The 22,243-nt window shown below is 37.4% G+C and overlaps 1 protein-coding gene across 1 annotated transcript; it reads left to right on the forward strand.

The window, feature by feature from the left end:
- The first annotated feature begins 489 nt into the window (after positions 1 to 489).
- LOC126879541 (uncharacterized) lies at positions 490 to 2,493 on the forward strand. Its single transcript, XM_050642694.1, has 3 exons — positions 490 to 2,091; positions 2,151 to 2,219; positions 2,298 to 2,493. The coding sequence occupies exon 1, from the start codon at positions 541 to 543 to the stop codon at positions 1,804 to 1,806; it is 1,266 nt and encodes a 421-aa protein (XP_050498651.1). The 5' UTR covers positions 490 to 540; the 3' UTR covers positions 1,807 to 2,091; positions 2,151 to 2,219; positions 2,298 to 2,493.
- The last annotated feature ends 19,750 nt before the right edge of the window (positions 2,494 to 22,243 follow it).

Genomic DNA, 22,243 nt, shown 5'->3' on the forward strand with positions numbered 1-22,243 from the left:
TTTGAAACATCCATGAAAAAGATCACATCGGCAAAATTGGATAACGATAACACTGATGCTGCTTGTACATCATCAACGGTTTCCACAGCATCAACATCTGCTTCTGATAACATTCATGTGGAAACACCTGTTTGCACAAAAATCAACAGAATACAATCATTTTGTGATCGAATGACACACGAACAAAATAACGAATTGAATATTTTGCTTGCTAGAGCTATTTACACCAGTTCAGCACCACATTCAATTACCGAGAATGAAGATTGGAAATTGTTTTTTAAAAAAATTAGACCTTCATACACCTTACCATCGAGATATATGTTATCAAATCGTCTCCTGACCGAAGAGTACGAGCGAGTTGAAGTTCAAGTTAATGATAAAATTAAGCAAGCTGACAATTTATCATTGCAATGCGATGGTTGGTCCAACTTGCGAAATGAAAGTGTAATTAATTTCATTGTTACAACACCCGAACCGTTATTTGTCAAATCAGTACTAACAAAAGCAGAGAAGCATACCGCAGAATATATAACAAAATTAATGGTTGAAGTTCTGGAGGAGTATGGACCTAAAAAATTTTTCGCTATTGTGACTGATAACGCAAAGAATATGAGGAAGGCTGTGAGACAATGTGAAGAGATGTATCCCCATCTTGTATCATACGGCTGTTTAGCGCACACATTACATTTATTGTGCAGCGATATTTTGAAATTATCTTCAATAGAGACACATTTGTCACATATTATACATATCGTTAAAACTATTAACCAGTGTCAAGTACTGAGAGCTCAATTCACAGAAATAAGAAATGAGATGAAGTGTGGAGTGTCTCTTAGCCTACCTGTAAAAACAAGATGGGGTTCACATGTAAAATGTCTTCAAGATCTGACTAAATGCAAGTCCGTCCTACAACGTCTAGCAATATCTCCAGATAAAACAATTCAAGATAGAATACGCAGCGCAAAAGCAAATTTACTTGATGAAGGATTCTGGATAAATTCTAGCGCTCTTGTTGAATTGCTTAAGCCAATTACTGAAGCAATAACACGTCTTGAAGGAGATTCTTCGTCAATTCATTTGGTTTGTGAAACTTTCGCGAAAATCGGTAGTAACATATCTACTCATTTAGAATGCGTGAAACTAACGGATTGCGAAAAAACAGAAGCGATGGATAAATTTATATCAAGGAAGGAATACGCCCTTCAACCGATCCATTTTGCCGCAGACTTACTAAACCCTCGGTCTGTTGGTGCAAATTTATCATCAGCCGAAAGGATTGAAGCGATGAAATACATTACTACTATGTCAACCACGACCACGATAGAGATTGGTGATGAAGGAGTGTCAAAGATTACTGAGGATTTAGGAAACTATTTAGCTAAAACAGACTTTTTTGGCGAAACATTTTTATGGAACATACTCGATAATGTCTCTTTGGTTACATGGTGGAAAGGATTTTGTGGACATTCATGCCTCTCCAAAGTTGCAGTCAGGATATTGACAATGCCGTGCACTTCTGCGGCAACAGAGAGAAGCTTTAGCTCCCAGAGCAGCATTCATACGAAGAGAAGAAATCGCCTAACAACTCAAAGGGCAGCAAATTTAAATTATATACAATATAATTCAAAATTGCTGAAACGTTCACGACAACATCACATACAAAGTCAATATCCTATAGAAGAGACTGTACAGAACAACGTTTCGATAGAAGGTAGAAACTTACAGAAGGAGATAGAAGTAATTGAAAACCATATTTCCGAAGAGGAAGAATTAGACGAGGTAATTTTAAATTTAGGCATTTTTTAGATATGTGATATGTGCATGTGATATATGCAGTTTGCTTCTTTTCCGATTTTCCAATGCATTCCACCGTTTTCGAATAAAAAATTATAAATCTTATGTTTTCAGACAATATCATCATGGCATTCAAATACAACAGGAAATGGAAATTCCGACGATGATTTTAATTTTGCTGACTTTGCAATGACCGATGATGAAATTGATCAAAGAATGGAAACTAGGGAACAGAGACCAGCACGCATTTTGAGACAAAGCAAAGTGAACATTTTAGAAAACGTCTTAATGAAATCGGTAAATTAGTGTAAACACATACATATTTATTGTTTATATTCCAAAATTATCAATTTCAGGGTAAAGGCACAGAACAACCCCAAAAAAAAACGGAAGTCGAGAAGGATACTTCAGATGCCGAAAACAAGGTAGTTAGATCTGTATATATTATATTATAAACCCATTATTTTTACTCTCTATGTTTACACTTTCCTATTTAATTTCAGGATGCAGTTCTGGATTTGCCGGAGATAAAAAAAATTACACAAGGCTCATTGGAAGAGCAAACAATTGAAACTTCGACGTTTTATAACAAGAAGGTCTCCAGTTGTCTGCGAAAAAGGAAGTTGTGATTTATAAAAGCCGCTTAAAACAAAACTAAAGAACCTATGTTTTCATTTCTTTATTATTTGTATGTATTTCTTATCCACTTTTCTTTATTTCATAAGTATGTAGTTACTTTGTGTTTATTATATTCAATATGAATGCAAACAATTGATTTTTTAATACAATGAACATAAATTACATAAGTTACATAAATTACATCTGGTTTGTAATTTTTGGGTAATTTTACACGTGTAACTTACAATTTCTGAAATTACACGTAATTTCACATCGCTAGGCCCTGTATATTAGGAAATATTTTCAAAACTATGATCCTATTTACCCCCAAACTAACCTAAATAAATTATTTTCGTCTGTCTTACGACAAACGAGTAATTGGACTTCTTCGCACCATGTATACGTACAAAATCTCTACTATAAAAATTGTATCAAAAAATGTTATTGGTTTTTTAAAAATAACTCCGTTAATTTTTATGATATCAGGTTTATCTGACAACCATTTCAAAGGTAATAATTGCAAGAGAATAACATCGTACTATATTTAATATTCTAAATTCCTAATTTTTTTAAAAGTAAAAGGTAAAATCCATGGTACTCCGGATCCTGCAAGAGATATTAAGGTATGATGTGTACCATAGATGGAAACATAGGAGACCCAAACAGCAAATATTAGTAAATATATAATAAAGGCTAGATAATCATAGCTCTATCAAAAGAAGACAACTTGCTCACCTTTGGCATCTCATTATATTTATTAATGTTGATTTTTATAGGTTTCAGACATCCCTCAAAAAAAATATACAAAAAACTTAAAAACGGCTTCAGCCACAAAACAAATCAATAAAATATTGTTATGACAGTTCCGTAGATTGATCCTACATTGAAAAAGTCCCTTGACGTAAAAGAAGAAGTAGTCACGTACGAGAATGTTCTGGATGTCATGGAATAACACAGAAATGTCTGGTGACGTCCAGAACGTCAGAAATCTATATAAACATACGTGTTTGACATTTTACAGTTCAGTTGTAATTGAGTATTTAAAGTTGATAGTTGTCATTGAGTTTGTATTGTAATTGAAGTTAAATAAAGTATTTTAAAGAAGTTGTAACATTGGTGACAGCGGTGGGATTGAAGACATAACTACATTTTGAATGGTTAATACGAGATCAACAGAATTTAAGAAAGAAATGGATAAGTCCGGACCCCCAGAATGGTTTTTACAAATGAAAGCAGATGAAGAGAAACGTAGGCAAGAAGAAAATATAGAGGAAGAGAAGCGTAGACCAGAAGAGAAAGAGGACAAGGAGAAGCGTAGACAAGAAGAGAAAGAGGACAAGGAGAAGCGTAGGGAGGCGAAGGAGAAGCTTAGACAAGAAGAGGAGGAGAGGCGTAGAAAAGCAGAGGTAGAAATGATAAATAGTTTAACCCAAATTCATGAAAATTTTCAATTAGAGGTAAGCCAACTTAATAATAGAATAGACACATTAGATGAAAAACAAAACTGTTTAGACAATAAAATACAGCAGCAACAAAATTCTTTAGTTAATTTAGAGCAACAACAAAACGATTTGAAATCTAATTTAGAAAGACAAATAGTTGAGTTACAAACCAAAATTAATACCCAAGCTTCATTATCACATATTTCAGTAACTAATATCGACTCTGAACAAACAGCCCCTTCATCTTCGATAGTGTATCCAGGTACCGTCAGAACGAGCAAAATCTTAAAACCACCGACATTTGATGGCCAAAGAGCATGGGAAACTTATCGTTTTCAATTCGAAGCTGCAGCTAGAGCAAATGGCTGGAATGAGAACGAAATGGCAGCTTCCTTGGTGGTGTCGCTTCGAGGTCAGGCAGCGACCGTTTTGCAATTTCTTCCCCAGGATGCACCCAATTATACCTCTCTCGTACAAGCTTTAGAGACAAGGTATGGCCAGCAACATCTGAAGCAGGTTTTTCAAAGTCAGCTGAAAGTTCGATATCAAAAATATAATGAGAGCCTGCAAGAATTTGAAGCCGATATTAAAAGATTATTACATTTGGCATATCCTCAGGCACCAAGAGATTTTCTGGAACAAATCGGTATACAGGCTTTCACAGATGGACTGCATGATATCGAAATGCAACAGGCTCTGCGATTACAATACCACAAAACGCTAGATAAAGCACTAATCTCAGCTCAGGAGTACGAAGCGGCGAAAAATATTGCTAGATCTCTTCCACAATTAAAAAAAATAAAAATGAATAACCATTTTCCTATGTATAAATAAAAATGAATAACCAAAGACCTCTTTGGCAGGAAATATCTAAATACAGTCGAACTATAAAGGCGTACTGGGCTCAATGGGAATCCTTGCATCTTTCGAATGGTTTGTTATATCGGAAGTGGGAAAGTTCCGATGGAGTACGTATAGTTTAACAGGTGGTACTGCCAAAATCACACATTAAAAGTGTGTTGGAAGACCTTCATAGCAGCCTGTCTGGAGGACATTTTGGAATAAAAAGAACACTGGCCAGAATTCGAGACAGATTTTATTGGATAAATTGTCGCCGAGATGTAGAAGCTTGGTGTAAGAAATGCGATTTATGTAACGGAAGAAAAGGTCCTAAAACATAAACGCATGTTGAATAAAAAAGTGAATTTTCCAGAATTTTCCGATTTTTCCGGTAAATGAAAATTAGCTAGTTGCTATTCTTTCGTCGAGTTACTCCAATTAAAAAAAAATGAAGGCTCTACGTTCTCTGGAAGCTGAGTTATTGTAACATTTTTCAAGCGCTGGTAAAATGGCACAATATCTTTCCGGAGAGCCTTTTGAACGACTTGCAGTAGATATTCTCGGTCCACTCCCGCTGACAGAGAGAGGAAACAAGTACTTAATGGTTGCAATGGATTATTTTTCGAAATGGCCTGAAATTGCACCCCTTCCTAATCAAGAAGCGACTACAGTAGCAGAAGCATTTATAACACACGTCATATCAAGACATGGAGTCCCTTTAGAGTTGCATTCTGATCAAGGTCGAAATTTTGAATCAGAATTATGGCAAGAATTAATGAAAATCTTGGGTATTAAGAAAACTCGAACTACGCCTCTCCATCCACAATCAGACGGAATGATCGAAAGACATAATAGAACTATTTGTCAATATCTTTCAATGTTTGTTGCTGATAATCAAAAAGATTGGGATACCCTAATTCCTCTGTTCTTGTTAGCCTACAGAAGTTCCGAACATGAAGCAACTGGTTATTCTCCATCGATGATGATAGCCGGAAGAGAAATGAAGCTTCCTCAAGATCTTATTTTCGGAAGATTGCCTCCCTGCGAAGAAGAACCTTCATCCCTGACCTACGTTGAAAACTTTAAAGAAAGATTGGAAAAAGTCTACGAATTTGCTCGTAAAAGTTTGAAGCTCCAAAGTGATAGAGCCAAGTCCAGGCTCGATATGCATGCTACTGGGACAATTTTCGAAAGAGGCGACCCAGTATGGCTATACAATCCCACACGCAAGAAAGGACTTTGTCCGAAACTTCAACGAAACTGGGAAGGCCCGTACACCATTTTGAAGAAAATAAATGATCTAGTCTACCGCATCCAGTTTTCAGCTAGAAGTAAACCCAAGGTAGTTCATATCGAGATATTAGCCCGATATCATGGAACTGATCCACCCTGTTGGCATCAACCAGACCCTGAGAAACCAGTTATTCGAGGCGAATAACTATAAAGGAGGGAGCAGTGTTATGACAGTTCCGTAGATTGATCCTACATTGAAAAAGTCCCTTGACGTAAAAGAAGAAGTAGTCACGTACGAGAATGTTCTGGATGTCATGGAATAACCCAGAAATGTCTGGTGACGTCAAGAACGTCAGAAATCTATATAAACATACGTGTTTGACATTTTACAGTTCAGTTGTAATTGAGTATTTAAAGTTGATAGTTGTCATTGAGTTTGTATTGTAATTGAAGTTAAATAAAGTATTTTAAAGAAGTTGTAACAATATTAACAATAGGCGAAAGCCACAAAAAAAAATATTAGTAACAAAACCCAAAAAACGGGTATGAGGAGCCCACATCCTCGAGCGCCGAGTCACCGAACTGGACATAGCCCAGAGCGGGGACTCGGCGCCCGAGCAAGCAAAACAGATCGAAGATAAGTCACTAGAAATACCGGGAATAGAGCGCCTCACGCTGGCCTGCATTGATCGGGGTAGGATTTCATATGGGAGTCCGTGTACCCAAGACTTCTATATGATAAGCACTTTGCTGATTGAGAGCCCCTATAGCGCTTCAGATTGCTATAGGTGGGTAAGTGGATGGTCTGGAGCATTGAAGCGGGGTGTAGTGATTTCTGCTTATGGGAGTTAATCCTCCTCGCCCCAATGAACTGTATCACCCGAATGTCATTCTCTAGGGGTGAGCAAGTCTCTCAGGCTGGGTTAAATCACTATGCTTGCTTGCTTGCTTGAATTACAAACTAAAAGAAAGGAATATGGTACGTTCTTTGAAAAATTGGAGTGAACTTCTATGTAGGACCAGGTAATAGATGCCTCATTTATAGAATTTTAACAGGATTTATCTCAATATTGAGATCTTCTAAAAATCCTTAAATTAGCCAATTTAATCCATTAGACATTTATTGATAAAACAATAAACGTTTAATTTCGTAAGTATAACTTCTCAGGTAAAGTGCACGCAGGTAGTTTTGGAGACATCAGCAAGGTTGTTTATGATAATAATATAACGATAAACTTGACACAGTAGTGAAAAGAGATGGACAAACATATTTACATAACGATGTATTAATAAATAAGGGAACGTGAATAGCTTCTCGAGTTAGTTGGTTTTGGGGGTGTGCTACAGTTAGAGCAGAATAATGTAATCATGTCAACTGAATACACTGAATATGGTATTTTGTTCACCGAATAAACAAGATATGAGTAGTTGAGAGTATTCCTGTTATCCAACTTCACGTAAGGGTAAAAACAACCCGCAACAACCAACATAGAATGAATAAAAGGGCATTTTTGTAGGTACAGAATAGCGCAATCTTAAAAGAAAATAGAGTGTTAATTCCTTAACGTAATCTGGAAGACAAAATAAAGAATTGTAATTGTATAAAAGTAGCAAACTTTGTATCTAGGGCTTTTCGTCTTCTTCGTATTACGAGAGATGTCGCTGTTTTGCGTCTCAAATGGTGGAATCATTGCATCGCGATGTTTTCCCTTAAATAGGCAGGATTGTTGATATTTGTTTTAGAGTTGTGACTGCATAGCTTCACTGAGGACGCATAGATGCTGAAATAGCTATATGGAGATAGTGGTCCAACTCTGAATCAAATAAAAACAAAAACTGCCTTTATCTTTTACAAAATAAAGTATAGAAGATATCGTATATTTTTTAGTATATATTTCCTAAAACGATTTAAATATTAGGTAGAATATATTTCCTTCAAAGTCAAGCTTAGAAACTTAAAATTTTACACATCCCCTTTCACCATTAATCATGTTACTATAATAAACACAAGTCATTCGACACTCGTTGACTCTTATTAAAACTACTAAATACCACATTTAATTTAAACTTGTTCCAATTGCTGATTAATTTGATGTAACTTTGCGTTTGAAGTTCCTGCTGCAGACCATTACCTAGTTTATAGAATTTCACGGGTAACCGCAACCTATCCTAATCTGGCTTGCATCAAACCCTTGAAACTGCTACAACTTCCCTTTATCATTTAACGAAGAGAGACTAACTTTATCCTAAAACTAATAAATCACCACCAGATACATTCATAACCAAACTTTTCGTTAGACAAACAAACAGAACCGGATTCATAATAGAAAGCATTAGTGTATTACTTTTCACAGAAATAAAATATCCGGGAGAGTTTAATAGAGTAAATCGATTATTTCATTCATAGGAGATTCTGACCAATAGAAAGCTACAGAAATCTGAATTAAATCGATAATTTTTAATAATCTCCCGTCGTTAGGTATATTACGTCAGATGCTCTTCGTTGCTACGAAAAAATACATTCAGTGACATTAATGACAATTAATGTTTTAAAAATTATGAAAGTGATGACTTTCAATCGTCAAATATTTATAACAATTGTGTGTTTAATGGTACTTACATAAATAAATTACAATAAAATTTTGGATTGAACAGTTTTATTCATGAAATAATCGCAACAAATTGCACTCGACCTCTGAAATTAATATAGAATTTTTGCTCTCGTGATATTTTGACATAATTTCACTCGTCTTCGGCTCGTGAAATTAAAACTGTCAAAGTGTCACTCGGGAAAAATTCAATAATTTCAGAGCTCTTGTACAATTACTACTGATAATTTAATTTTTTTACTCAGTGTTATTTTTTTATTTAGAATAACCCCCAAATTATAAAATCATTAAAATAATCGGGTATTTTTAGAAATACTTATGATACTTAGGTTATAGTAGAGGAAAGGATGCAAATATGGGCTACCCATTTTGTTTTTCTTTGTAAAAAAAGAATAAAAATTCTATTTTATTTTTAAAGGTACGTAAGAATACCTACATTTAGTTACTTATAACCTGCCCAAAGTCCAAATTGATTAAAAAATATACAACTGTTTTAAATGTACAAATAATGAAAAATTGTACTTTTGCGCCGTTTGAATAATGATCCTAAATATGGGCTACCCCGAAAAATGTGTCTTAAATTTGTGTGAAGTGAGATAAATGTGTGACAAATATATTTTAATATCTAAAATACAAAAAGTCCATTAAATAACTCATAGGCTAAAACTATTTGCAAAAGTCACACACATAGGTATTCTTCTTTTTCGGCCCCAGCGTACTCGTTATGTGCCCAAAAATGACACATGAAGCACTTGACCGATATTTCACCAAGATTATCCTCTGAAAAAAGTGCTTCGCAAAACATACACGTTACGTCAGCTGCGTCTTGTGGAGGCTGTGTAGAAGGAAACTCATTGTAATCGCTCTCATCATCTGCAGGCACATATTCCTCCTCATCCTCGCTACTAGAACCCGATTTCTTTTTTTGGTCCTTTGTGACTTTGGTAACCTGCTTACGTTTTCCTTTTTTTATTTCGTTTCCTTTCCTTTTCTCTTTGCCTTTTCCTACTTCGTTTTGCCTACATTGCTACATTGTTCTAAATATGGGCCACTAGCCCATATTGTAAACACGCTTGCTTTGCACAACAAAAGAAGTTATGTCTAAAAGCAGACAATTTGAAGAAAACTCATTAGCATATATCAAAGACTAATAATAGAGCTTCAACGTGACACAGATGTTTTTTTAAAATTCGTGTTTATTTTTAAATACTGGAATTTATCAACTTACCCGAAAAAGTTTTGACACTCACACCAACCGACAAACAATTATTATAAACTGGGAAATATCCACCACAGTGGCGCCATCGCTACGGTGATAGTTTAACTTCGTCAAATACCGTTTGCAATAGTCAAAATGTAGAGATCTGCAACGAATAGCTGTGAAACCCACCTAGCCCATATTACAAGACCAGCCCATATTTGCAGCCTTTCCTCTAGTCATATATCAAATATTGCGTACTGTTAACAGTCCTCAAAAATACATCCCTCTAGAAAAAGCAGCAATAGACGCGTCAACAGTGACTGTTAGAATACAAAATAAGCTCACTGAGAACTTCTTAAAGCTATTAGACGAACTGGCACCGATAATCTTCAACCTGGCTCTCCAATCTCCAATATGTGGTAAAACATCTGAATATAGGAAGAGCTAATCTCCAAATAGATAAATCAATATATATTGCCGCCTATGCCGACGACATCAGTATTTTGTCTAGCGTAAAAGGCGACAGAAATAAATTCGCAACTAAAAACAGTGACAAAGGAGACTGTGATAGGAATACATCTATATTCAAAAGACAAAAAAGCTAACACAGAAAAGAGCTAAGGTAAACAGACGCATTAAATTAGAACATTATATTAAGGCCGTAAAACTTTTCGCATATTATTTGGAAGTTGAATTAAACACGGATAGAACAGGGACACCAAAAATTCACAGGAGAACCGAAAAGGGAAACAAAGCTTATTTTCAATCGCCCATGTATTCCACTCTAAAAACATTGGGAATCGAAAATCATGGTCTACAAAACTAGACCAATACAATGTTATGGATGCCAGACATGGATGATGATATAAAACACAAAAAAAAATCTGGAAGTCTTTGAAAGGAAAGAACTAAGGAAAATTATTGGATCTATTAACAAAAACGGAGTATGGAAATCAATGTACAGCCATAAACTCTCCAACTTTTGAAAGAGACGCTGATCTCAGAATAAGTTTAACTCCAGAGACTTGGATGGATTGATCATGTAGTGAAAATGAAGATCTAATGATTGCCCAAATGGGCCCTATATGGCAAAATACAGGGCGCAACACCAAAAGGAAGTCCATGGAAAAGGTGGGAGGATGAAGTGACAGCGGACGCGCAAGCTTTGCCAGACCTGAGAACTTGGAGAAGATTGGCACGGGACCGGCAAGGCTGGAGGTACCATTTGGGAGAGATCAAGGCCCTCTTTGAGCTGTAGAGGCATTAGATAGAGGTAGTGTCAGGGCGTGGTACTGCCGATCTCATTTACACGGTGAGACAGTTATCAGGAAAAGCCCTAAAGCATAACAGTAGGTTGTTTCTCTGTTTTGTTGACTTGTAAAAAGCATTTGATCGTGCGCCACGTAACAAGATCTGGGAAATATTAAACGGTAAAAATGTAAAACCAAAGCTAATCCAAGCAAATCATCATCATTCTCTTTGCCTTATCCCTATGCGGAGTCGGCTTCCCTAATTGCATTTCTCCACACAATTCTATCTTGGGTCATACCAATGTCAATCCCCTTTACCAACATGTCCTGCCTTATCGTCTCCCCCCAGCTCTTCTTTGGTCTTCCTCTCCTACTCCTTCCAGGGATCTGCACTTCAGCTATTCTTCGTATTGGGTGATTAACGTTTCGACGTTGAACATGAACAAACCATCTTAACCTATGCTCTCTCATTTTGGCATCAATTGGTGCCACACCTAGACTTCTCCTAATATACTCATTTCTAGTTTTATCCTTCTTTGTCACTCCACCCATCCATCTAAGCATTCTCATTTCCGCCACATGCATTCGTTGTTCCTCTTTCTTCTTCACTGCCCAACATTCAGTTCCGTACATCATAGCCGGTCTTATGGCTGTTTTATAGAATTTTCCCTTCAGCTTCATTGGAATTTTTCTGTCACACAACACACCACTCGCTTCTTTCCACTTCATCCATCCAGCTCTAATTCTACTGCATGCATCTCCATATATTTCTCCATTACTCTGTAATACCGATCCCAGGTACTTAAAACTATTGCTTTTTACAATCAGTTCACCATCCAAAGATATCATTTTATTTGTAGTAACTCCATCTTTAAATGAACATTCTAAATACTCTGTTTTTGCCCTACTAAGTTTTAAACCTTTTTCCTCCAGAGCTTGCCTCCACTGTTCCAGTTTTTGTTCTAAGTCTCTTTCACTATTTCCTACTACCACGACATCATCAGCATACATCAAGCACCATGGAATGTTACCCTGTAATTTCGCTGTGATCTGGTCCAAAACTAATGAGAATAAATACGGACTAAGCACAGAGCCTTGGTGCAATCCTACTTTCACATGAAATTTATCAGTCTCTTCCACACATGCCCTAACACTAGTCGTTACTCCCTCATACATATCCCTCACAATCTTTACATATTCACCAGGGACTCCTTTCTTATTGAGTGCCCACTACAATCTCTCGAGGAACTCTATCATATGCTTTCTCTAGATCAATGAATACCATATGAGCGTTTGTTTCTTTACTCCCGTATTTTTCCATCAACTGCCTTATAATGAAAATTGCATCTGTTGTTGATCTGCCCTGCATAAAGCCAAATTGATTCTCGGATATTTTGGTTTCTTCGCGTATTTGTCTATCAATTACTCTTTCCCATATTTTCATGGTGTGGCTAAGCAGTTTTATAGCCCTGTAGTTTATACATTGTTGTATATCTCCCTTGTTTTTGTAAACAGGTACCAGTATACTGCTTCTCCATTCGTCTGGTATTTGTCCAACTTCCATAATTCTATTAAATAGACCTGCTAGCCAAATTGTTCCTGTCTCCCTCAATGCTCTCCGTACTTCCCCAGGAATATCATCTGGTCCTACCGCTTTTCCTTTTTTTATTTTTTAAAGCGCTTGAGCCACTTCCTCGTTTGTTATTTTGGTGACCATTGCTGCTACTGTTTCCGTTGACTCTACAGGCTGTCTGTCAAATTCTTCATTTAATAAGCTGTCAAAGTACTTTCTCCACCCCTTTTTGACATCCCTTTCGTGAACTAGTATTTTATTATTTTCATCTCGGATCCATCTAATCTGATTAAAATCTTTTGCTTTCTTTGCTCTCTGTTTGGCTATTTTATATATCTTCGCTTCGCCTTCCCTGGTCTCAAGTTGATCGTATAGGTTTGAATACGCTTCTGCTTTGGCTTTTGCTACTGCTACTTTCGCTTCCTTTTTCTCCACCATATAGTTTTGAAGATCTGTGTCGGATCTGGTTTCTTGCCAATTTTTATATAATTTTCTCTTCTATTTTATTTTTCCTCGCACTTCGTTTGACCACCACCAAGTCTCTTTATCGTCAAACTTTTTTCCTGACGTTTTCCCAAGTATTTCAATAGTAGTCCCTCTAATACTACTGGCCATTTTTCTCCAAATTGTATTAGGGCTTCCTTTCATGTTCCAACATATTTTTTCTACTATTCTTCTCCTAAATAGACGTTCTTTCTCATCTTTTAGCAGCCACCACTTGATTTTTTGTGGTCCTCTCCGATATTTTTGTTTAGTTTCGCTTTTTACTTCGATGTCCAGAACAAGCAGCTTATGTTGTTGGCTTACTGTCTCACTAACTATTACCTTGTAGTCCTTGCATTCACGTATGTCTTCTTTCCTTATCACGAAGTAGTATATTTGGGATTGATGTTGTCCACTTTTGTAGGTAATAAGTTGAGTTTCTCTCTTTTTAAAGAATGTATTAACAATCGCCATATCCAATGTTGTTGCTAATCCAAAGCAAAGCTAATCCAAGCAAATAAGAATATATTTAAATGTACACTGTATCGATAAATATTGTAAATTAGTCACTCCGCTATTTTCTCCGATTTTCGGATAATAACGAGCTTTTTAATTTACAAAAGTGTTTTAGGGAAAAAGTTAATAGTAAAACTTATCAGTGAGAGTGTTAGTGAACAAATAAACTATCGAATAAGGGCGAAAAGTTAACAAATTGTGTGAATATAAGGTGTTGTGACGTCAATTGGTAGACATTACGCATCCGAAAGGTAGAATTGTGTTTAATTTTTGGCGCCGGTCGATAGGCAACACATTTTACACTAGACCTGTATAGTAATTTGCATACACATTCCAAAGGCCTAATTTGCGAGTATATTTAGCACCAATTGATAGGCAACATATTTTACAGTACACATTGACTGACTGTAAAAGCTAATTATGGACGAATTGCTAGAAACAATAATCGAACTTTCTAAAGAAATGAAAGAAGTTCGTAATGAGCGAAAAGAACTAGTAGCTCTGGTTAAAGAAATGACAAATGAATGGAAGCAAAGCCTGGGAGAAATAAAAGAAATAAGGAGGGAAAATGAAAAAATGCAATCTCAAATTATAATTCGGGAGGATAAAATGGAAAGCATGGAAAAGAAGGAACGCCAAAACAATATAATTATAACTGGCTTGGAAACTACTAAAGACATAAAACTATTGAAAGAAGAAGTAGAGGATAAAATCACAACATTTCTAAACGCAAAATGTGAGATAAAGGAAATAACCAAGCTAAACAAAAGAATGTGTAAAGTGGAATTATGTTCATCCAAAGGTAAGGCAGAAATAATGAAAAACAAGAAATTGCTAAGACATATTAAAGAAACAAAGATTTTTATAGATGATGACTACACAACCCAAGAAAGGGACGTACAAAGACAATTAAGAGAAGTTGCAAAACAACAAAGAGTACAAGGAAAATTCGTCAAAGTCAGATAACAAAAGATCATTGTAAATGATGAAATATGGAAATGGGATAAGATAACCTGCTCGATTAAAAAGGAAAGCAATGATACAAATTCAAAAAACTAATGATAAAAAAGGTACCTGATTAGGAGACAAATCTGGCAACGAAAAAGGAAATGAAAATGGCCTTAAGAATGTAGAAAACGAAAATCAAAAGTAATGAAAAAATATCAGATATATAGAAAATAGCAGCATGGAATGTCAGAGGAATAAGTGGTAAAAAATTGGAATTAATAGAAAATCTTTGTAACAAACAGGAGAGGCCGACCAAGGAAAACGTGGAATACCAGTGTGATGGAAATATTGCAGAAACGAGGAAAATCGTGACAGGAAGCCAAAGAATTAGCTAGGGACCGAAAAAAGTGGCGTAAGTTCGCAGAGAATAACGAGTAAAGAAGACACCTCGACACCTTACGGTATAAGAGGATCATCGATTATGTATGTATGTATGCTAAATATACACGTAATAATGTAAGAACGAACAAACGCCCATCTCTAGAATTCTACACAAGGACAGGTGTAAAAAAAGAAGTGTTCTTTGTTATTCATCACTCTAATAGATGAAATGGCAAAATTAGGCAGGGGTAAGATAAATGGAACTAGGGTCGGGGTGTATACACTTTAAGTATATGTGACAGAGTTGATATATGCCGATGACCTGGTAAATGTGGTAAAATCAGAAAAATACTTGCAAGTGAATGTGCCATGCAAAGAAACTGTATACGAGCCAGTGCTACTCTACGGTAGTGAAACGTGGACAGTGGACGACAACGACAACATCCGTAGTAAAATTCAAGCATGCGAAATGCGATATTTACGAGCGGTAAACGGAGTGACCAGACGTGATCGTTTAAGAAACGAAGTAATACGTGCTTCTTCCTTCATGCGAGAACTAGTGTCTTAGATATATTTTGTGACTGATTGTATGGTAGAAGATTTTTAAAATTTTTTTATTGTTTATGTTATTGTTTACAAAATTACATTATCCAGCACCCTTGCCGACAAAAGGCGTGTAGAGAAGAAGAAATATTAGATTAAATGGCGTAAAGGTTTATTTTAATGTACTGTGTTAGAGATGTATTAAAACATTTTCATAAAACAAAAATTACTCCTGCCTGCAAATTTTCGTATCGAATTACACATCGACTACACCTTTTAAATAAAAAAAAACAATTTCAAAGCGTTTCTAATAATTAAACACTGTTCGCAAGCGTTGGCGTAATAATACAATTTTGCGTCATAAAATATTCATCTAAAGACCTAATCATTCTGTAGAGCAGGTCAATATTTATGACTTCATAAAATATTCAGGAAAAACATTGGTTCGCTTAAAACCTCCCGAATTAAATTTTCTCCGTCACCTTAATGCATAATGTGAAGACTTTATTCTCCAACGTTGATGAATTTACATTTTAGAGTGTTAGAAATGAAAGGTGGAGACGCATCAAGTACTTGAGAGGAGGTTGTGGTTTTAGTCAGTTTTAGTCAATTTCTCGCACGGAAATGACCGCAATTCACTTTCAGAGTGTTGACCGTAAAAATGTTTGATTGTAAAAATGGTCGATACTTTTTTATTTATTTACGCTGCAACCACAAGGGTTATTACCGAACTAAAAAATATAACAAAGGTAAAGTTAGTAAAGATTACAATGATTGATACAGCCCAGAGTAATTGATGGATTCGACCGTTACTTGATGGAAGTTCATTTTATCTAATAATAAAACACTGAAAACGTTTGTTTTCTATACTTCCACAGAATTTATTATAACTAAGTGACTACAGCTGTTTCAGCAGAGTGCCTTTCTCAAGTGATATAGTTTACAATGTGTTTGCCTTTTTAAGTCTTCAACTGAAGAGGTTGAGGAGTGGGGAGCTGTTTGTCTCGAGTTGGTCATTCAGAATTATATCTGTATTTTTCAGTTTATTAATTTCCATAGATTCTAAAAAAGATAGCTTAAGGCCTTTATTTTGAATATGCAGAATTTGAAACTCTTCATTGAAAGAATGATTATGATCTAGAAGGTGAAGTGCGTATGTAGAAGTGTCTGTTTTCTATTGTCGAATGCCCTTTTGTGTTCTGCTATCCGTTTGTCAAAAGTTCTGCCAGTTTGACCGATGTACGTTTTCAGACAGTCACCACACGTTAGTTTGTACACACCACTCTGTAGTTGCTTTCTCTTTCGGCTTTTATTGTTCTTAATATATTTGCTTAAGTTGTTGTTAGTTCTGAAAGCTGGTGTTATTCCTTTCTTTTTTATGTATTTGGCTATTTTTGTTGTTATCTTGCCAGTATATGTGAGAGAGTAGAAGGTACTGGGTTCTTTCTGTGGTGGTGGATACACTAATTTCAGGGCTTTCTTATGAAGTTTTTGGTTTAAAATTTTGTTAACTGTTTGTTCGTTATAGCCGTTGTTTAATGATGTTTAGTTCTATCTCGAAGTTATTTTTTGTCATGGGAATTTCTGTCATAGCATGATACATAGACTGACAGAAATTCCCATGACAAAAAATAACTTCGAGATAGAACTAAACGTCATTAAACAAATAGCAGTAAACAACGGCTATAACGAACAAACAGTTAACAAAATTTTAAACCAAAAACTTCATAAGAAAGCCCTGAAATTAGTGTATCCACCACCACAGAAAGAACCCAGTACCTTCTGGTCTCTCACATATACTGGCAAGATAACAACAAAAATAGCCAAATACATAAAAAAGAAAGGAATAACACCAGCTTTCAGAACTAACAACAACTTAAGCAAATATATTAAGAACAATAAAAGCCGAAAGAGAAAGCAACTACAGAGGGGTGTGTACAAACTAACGTGTGGTGACTGTCCGAAAATGTACATCGGTCAAACTGGCAGAACCTTTGGCAAACGGATAGCAGAACACAAAAGGGCATTCAACAATAGAAAAACAGGCACTTCTACATACGCACTTCACCTTCTAGATCATAATCATTCTTTCAATAAAGGGTTTCAAATTCTGCATATTCAAAATAAAGGCCTTAAGCTATCTTTTTTAGAATCTATGGAAATTAATAAACTGAAAAATACAGATATAATTCTGAATGACCAACTCGAGAAAAACAGCTCCCCACTCCTCAACCTCTTCAGTTGAAGAGTTAAAAAGGCAAACACATTGTAAACTATACGAAATACAGCCACTTACGATCGAAAGATCATTCCCCCCTTTCGAACTCCCTACAGAAACAAAGAACATCTTGTCTATTCAGACTGCTCTGTTGCTCAACTTGTTGCCTGAACTTCGCGAGCATATCGCTGCAATCACGGCTAATCTGATTAGCCAAGTCTACGACCACTCCACAGTGGTCCACGGGTACGGGAGCAATGTCACGGTGACATTCCGCCCCAACCACTAAACACCCTCCCTTTATGGATTTCACCCTAGGCACAGTCAACTGTCAGGGTCTCTCCAAAAAGAGACCCCTCATCAAGAATATCCTGTCGAAGCATAACATCCAGATCCTCGCACTCACAGATACTCTGTCGAAAAACGATCCACACTTCGCAGGATATTCGATCATCCATCGAAGCCGTTGTCAGGTTTCACGTGGGAATGGTATTCTCGTGAAACACGGAATACCGCACAACACACACACATTCCCACAAAATTTTCGTCCACCTGATGTGGACTTCCTGGCAATTGACGTGCACATCCCCAATAACGAAACCCTCACGATAGTCTCTTACTACAAACACCCGGATCAACCACTCAACAGGCATTTGCTAGAGTACTTTTCGAGGCTCGGCAAGGCTGTGTTGATGGGCGATCTAAATTGTAGACACACAGAGTTTGGTGATCATCGTCAAAACCCAGAAGGCATCCGCCTCACGGATTATCTACTAGACCTTCCTATTTCAAGAATCACCAACACTGAATTCACGTTTTTGAACGCCAATGGGGCTTCTATTGTCGACCACATCCTAGTTACTAGTAACATTCTGGATCGGTTCGGGGATAGATGCCACATAGGCGATTCGATTACGTCAGACCACTTACCTCTTCTTGTCGACACCGACATACTCATTCCAAAACAACCAAACCCTCCAAGATCTATAAGAGACTATCGTCACGCTAACTGGACTGAATTCCAAAACTTCATCACACAAAATCTCCCAATGTTAGGCGAACTCGATACTAACGATAGTATCGACACAAGTACAACCTATATCGAGAACCTCATCACTGAGGCGATCACGCACGCAATTCCACTCAAACAAATAACTTATGCATCACCGGCACTTCCACAATACATCATTGCCAAAATTCAACAAAAACGACGTCTTCTACGTCAATACAAGGCCAACAGAAACCCACTAATCAAAACAGAGTACAACCGGATCTGTGCCAGGATAAAGAGGGAGATATCTGTCCTAACGGCTCGCCGATGGGAAGATGCTACCTCAAAACTGGACTACAGAGACGGAGGTAAATTCTGGCAAAAATTCAAAGTCCTAACAAAACAAAAATTATCTCAACCATCTCATCTGTTGGTCAACAATCACATAGTCAATTCCCCAGAAGGGAAAGCCGAAGCATTCAGAAATTCGCTTCAAAACAATTTTCAAACGCCAGATAACCCGAACTTTGATCGCATATTTAAATTCAACACAGAATACATAGTAAATGTTACTCTCAACCACTACATTCCAGTCTATGATCCTATCATGGACCCCCTCACCGACAGGGAAACGGAGAGCTTTTGCCAAATCGGCAAAAACAGCGCTCCCGGACCTGATGGCATCAACCGAAGGTGCCTCAAAAAACTTCCAGAGAGTATCATTCCTCTTCTAACTAAAATATTCAATGCATGTCTCAAAAACAGCCACTTTCCTACTCCTTGGAAAGTGGCCAACACCATCATGCTTTTGAAAAAAGGCAAACCCCCAACCGACGTGGAATCCTATAGACCAATCTCACTAATCAATACTCTGGGTAAAGTTCTTGAGCTAATCCTAAAAGAAAGGCTCAATAACTTTCTCGAAAACCACAATATCATACCAAAATTTCAATATGGATTCCAGTCAGGTAAATCTACTAAACATGCATTAATAGATTTCACTACCAAAGTTACTCAAACCATCAACGATGGTTCAATCGCCATAGCCACATTTCTGGATGTGCAGAAGGCTTTCGACCAGGTCTGGCACGACGGACTTGTTCGGAAACTTCTGGACATCGGGCTACCATTGCAATTTACCAAAATTGTACACTCCTACCTCCACAACCGTACTGTCAGAGTTAAAATAGGCGATCAAAAGTCCACCCCCTTCACTCCACAAGCTGGAGTTCCCCAGGGTTCAGTCCTAGCGCCGCTGTTGTACATTATCTACAACAGCGACATCACTAACCAAAATATCCCAGGTACTCGGCTGTTTCTCTATGCGGACGACACGACTCTGCTCTCAACTACCTCTCGATACAACCCAAGACTCCTCTTCAGAAGAGCCCAGGCTCTGTTGGACGGCGTCGGCGAATGGTGTTGTAAGTGGAGAGTCACGCTGAATGCGAACAAAACAACAACAATTGTGTTTCGCGCCCCTTCTGTGTCAAATAGAATCATTTGCAATGATGACGACCAACATCCTCTGAGTCTGTTGGGAGAAAGGCTTGTTGTTAGCCCGACTGTGAACTATTTGGGAGTACTGTTTACCAGGACTCTCAATTGGGACGCAGATCTAAAGGCAACTTTAGATAGGGTAAGGAACAGGGCCAGACTTCTTAACGCTCTCTCGGGAAAAATTGGCAAGACACACAAGAAGACTCTCATTCACACTTACAAGACCTTTATTCGACCCGTCATGGAGTACAAATCATGTATCTACTCTCTTTGCTCAAGACAAAAACAAGAGAGGTTGTTGAGGACAGAGCGGAGAATCTTGCGTAGATGTAACTATGAGCACTGGCGATATCCCTCAAACGAAATCCATAACATCTCGAACACCCCCAAAATCACCGAGAGAATAAACTCTCTGAACAGGAACTTCACAATCAAAGTAATCAACGGCCCCCCTTCCGACACACAAGAATCTCTCAAATGTTCCTGTTCATCTTCCGGCCACGTACTCCACCGAAAGCCCAAACGCAAAAAGATTCATGTACCGTCCGCTCTAATGCAAACATGCATTGACGAACTCCCGGTGGAGTACGAAAACATCCTTGAGGCTACCCCGTTAGCCTACCGTACCCACCTCTAACATTTCCTCTTCCCTACCCCGAACAGGGAGAAGTTGGTTTTTTGCGGTTTCCCAACTTCATTGCACAATTATACCTGTTCGTCCCAAGAAAATAGCCGCAACTATTTTCTCCACTCGAACGCTCACTGTCCACGCTGCGCTCAAAGCCACCTCCTGACCGCCGACGAGGGACGCAGGTTCGCCTGTCGTTGTACAATGGTTTCTAGGGAGACTGGTCGAGAGCAAAGCACGGACAGTACACGTAAATGTCTATGGAACCAACAACAACCCACCAAACTTTCTTCTCTGTTGTCTTCTTAGCCTTCTGGACACCACCGTCCGGCATAACCAAGGATCCAAGAACACCAGGACACGGCGCTTGCCCCAGTGTGTTTTTCGGACTGTTTGCTTTTGCTGCCAACACTAAACATTCACCACAAACCCTGAAGAGGACAAAATCCTAAACAGGGACACACATTGTTCGCATTTCTTCTAAAGCATTTTTCTAGACAAGCAAATCAAACAATGAGATGATGATGATGTAAACTATATCACTTGAGAAAGGAACTCTGCCGAAACAGGTGTAGTCACTTAGTTATAATAAATTCTGTGGAAGTATAGAAAACAAACGTTTACAGCCCAGAGTCTTTGAGAAAACTTATTGTGGTTTTAACGTTCATGTTTACTCCTAGGCTTCCTTTATATTCTTTGGAATAGCGTTATTCTTTCTTGTTGCTTCATGTGTTTTGCACTCAGTTAATATATGCTTCACGGAGAGTGTTGTTTCACAGTTTTCACACATACATAGGCGGCATAGTTCGCGTAAAGAGGTGTTTATGTGTTAGGTTGCTGTGTCCCAGCCGCAAACGTGTTATTCTCACTTGATCTGGTCTGTTTGTTGTTGGTTGGAGCCACGGTTTCAATAATTGTTTGATTTCCTTGAGTTTATTTTGCGATGCACTCCACTTATTTTTCCACGCACTTAACACTTTATCTTTTATTTCTGACTTCAGGTCATCGGAAGAAACCTCGTTAATAAGAATGGAGTCCTTGCTGAAGGATGTTAATTGGGCTAGTAGATCTGCTTCTTCATTTCCTTGTATATCTGAGTGCGATGGGACAAACATAAAGTCGACAGTGATCTTATTTTTTTTAAGATCGTTATTTCTGATTGGATATTTATGGTTATGGCAATTGGATTATTGGTGTATAGACCATGAATGGTTTGATTACAAAACATTATGAGTGATGGAATGGTAAGGAAATGGGTGAGAGCATTTAAAGATGGCCGCACAAATGTGCATGATGAAGAACGGAGTGGGCGTCCTTCGGTTGTTAATGAAAATTTGGTGCATAAAGTGGACGAAAAGGTGAGAGAAAACAGACGCTTTACAATTTCATCATTGTCCGACTGCTTTCCTCAGTATTCTCGTAGTGTTTTGTATCGCATTATGACCGAGAACTTGAATTACCGGAATTTGTGATGC

This window comes from Diabrotica virgifera, chromosome 2 (genome assembly GCF_917563875.1).
Source record: "Diabrotica virgifera virgifera chromosome 2, PGI_DIABVI_V3a".
Classification (NCBI taxonomy): Eukaryota; Metazoa; Arthropoda; class Insecta; order Coleoptera; family Chrysomelidae; genus Diabrotica; species Diabrotica virgifera.

What these genes read in the sequence shown, in the direction of transcription:
- LOC126879541 (XM_050642694.1), top strand. Translation starts at nt 541, where the DNA reads ATGGTTGAAGTTCTGGAGGAGTATGGACCTAAAAAATTTTTCGCTATT.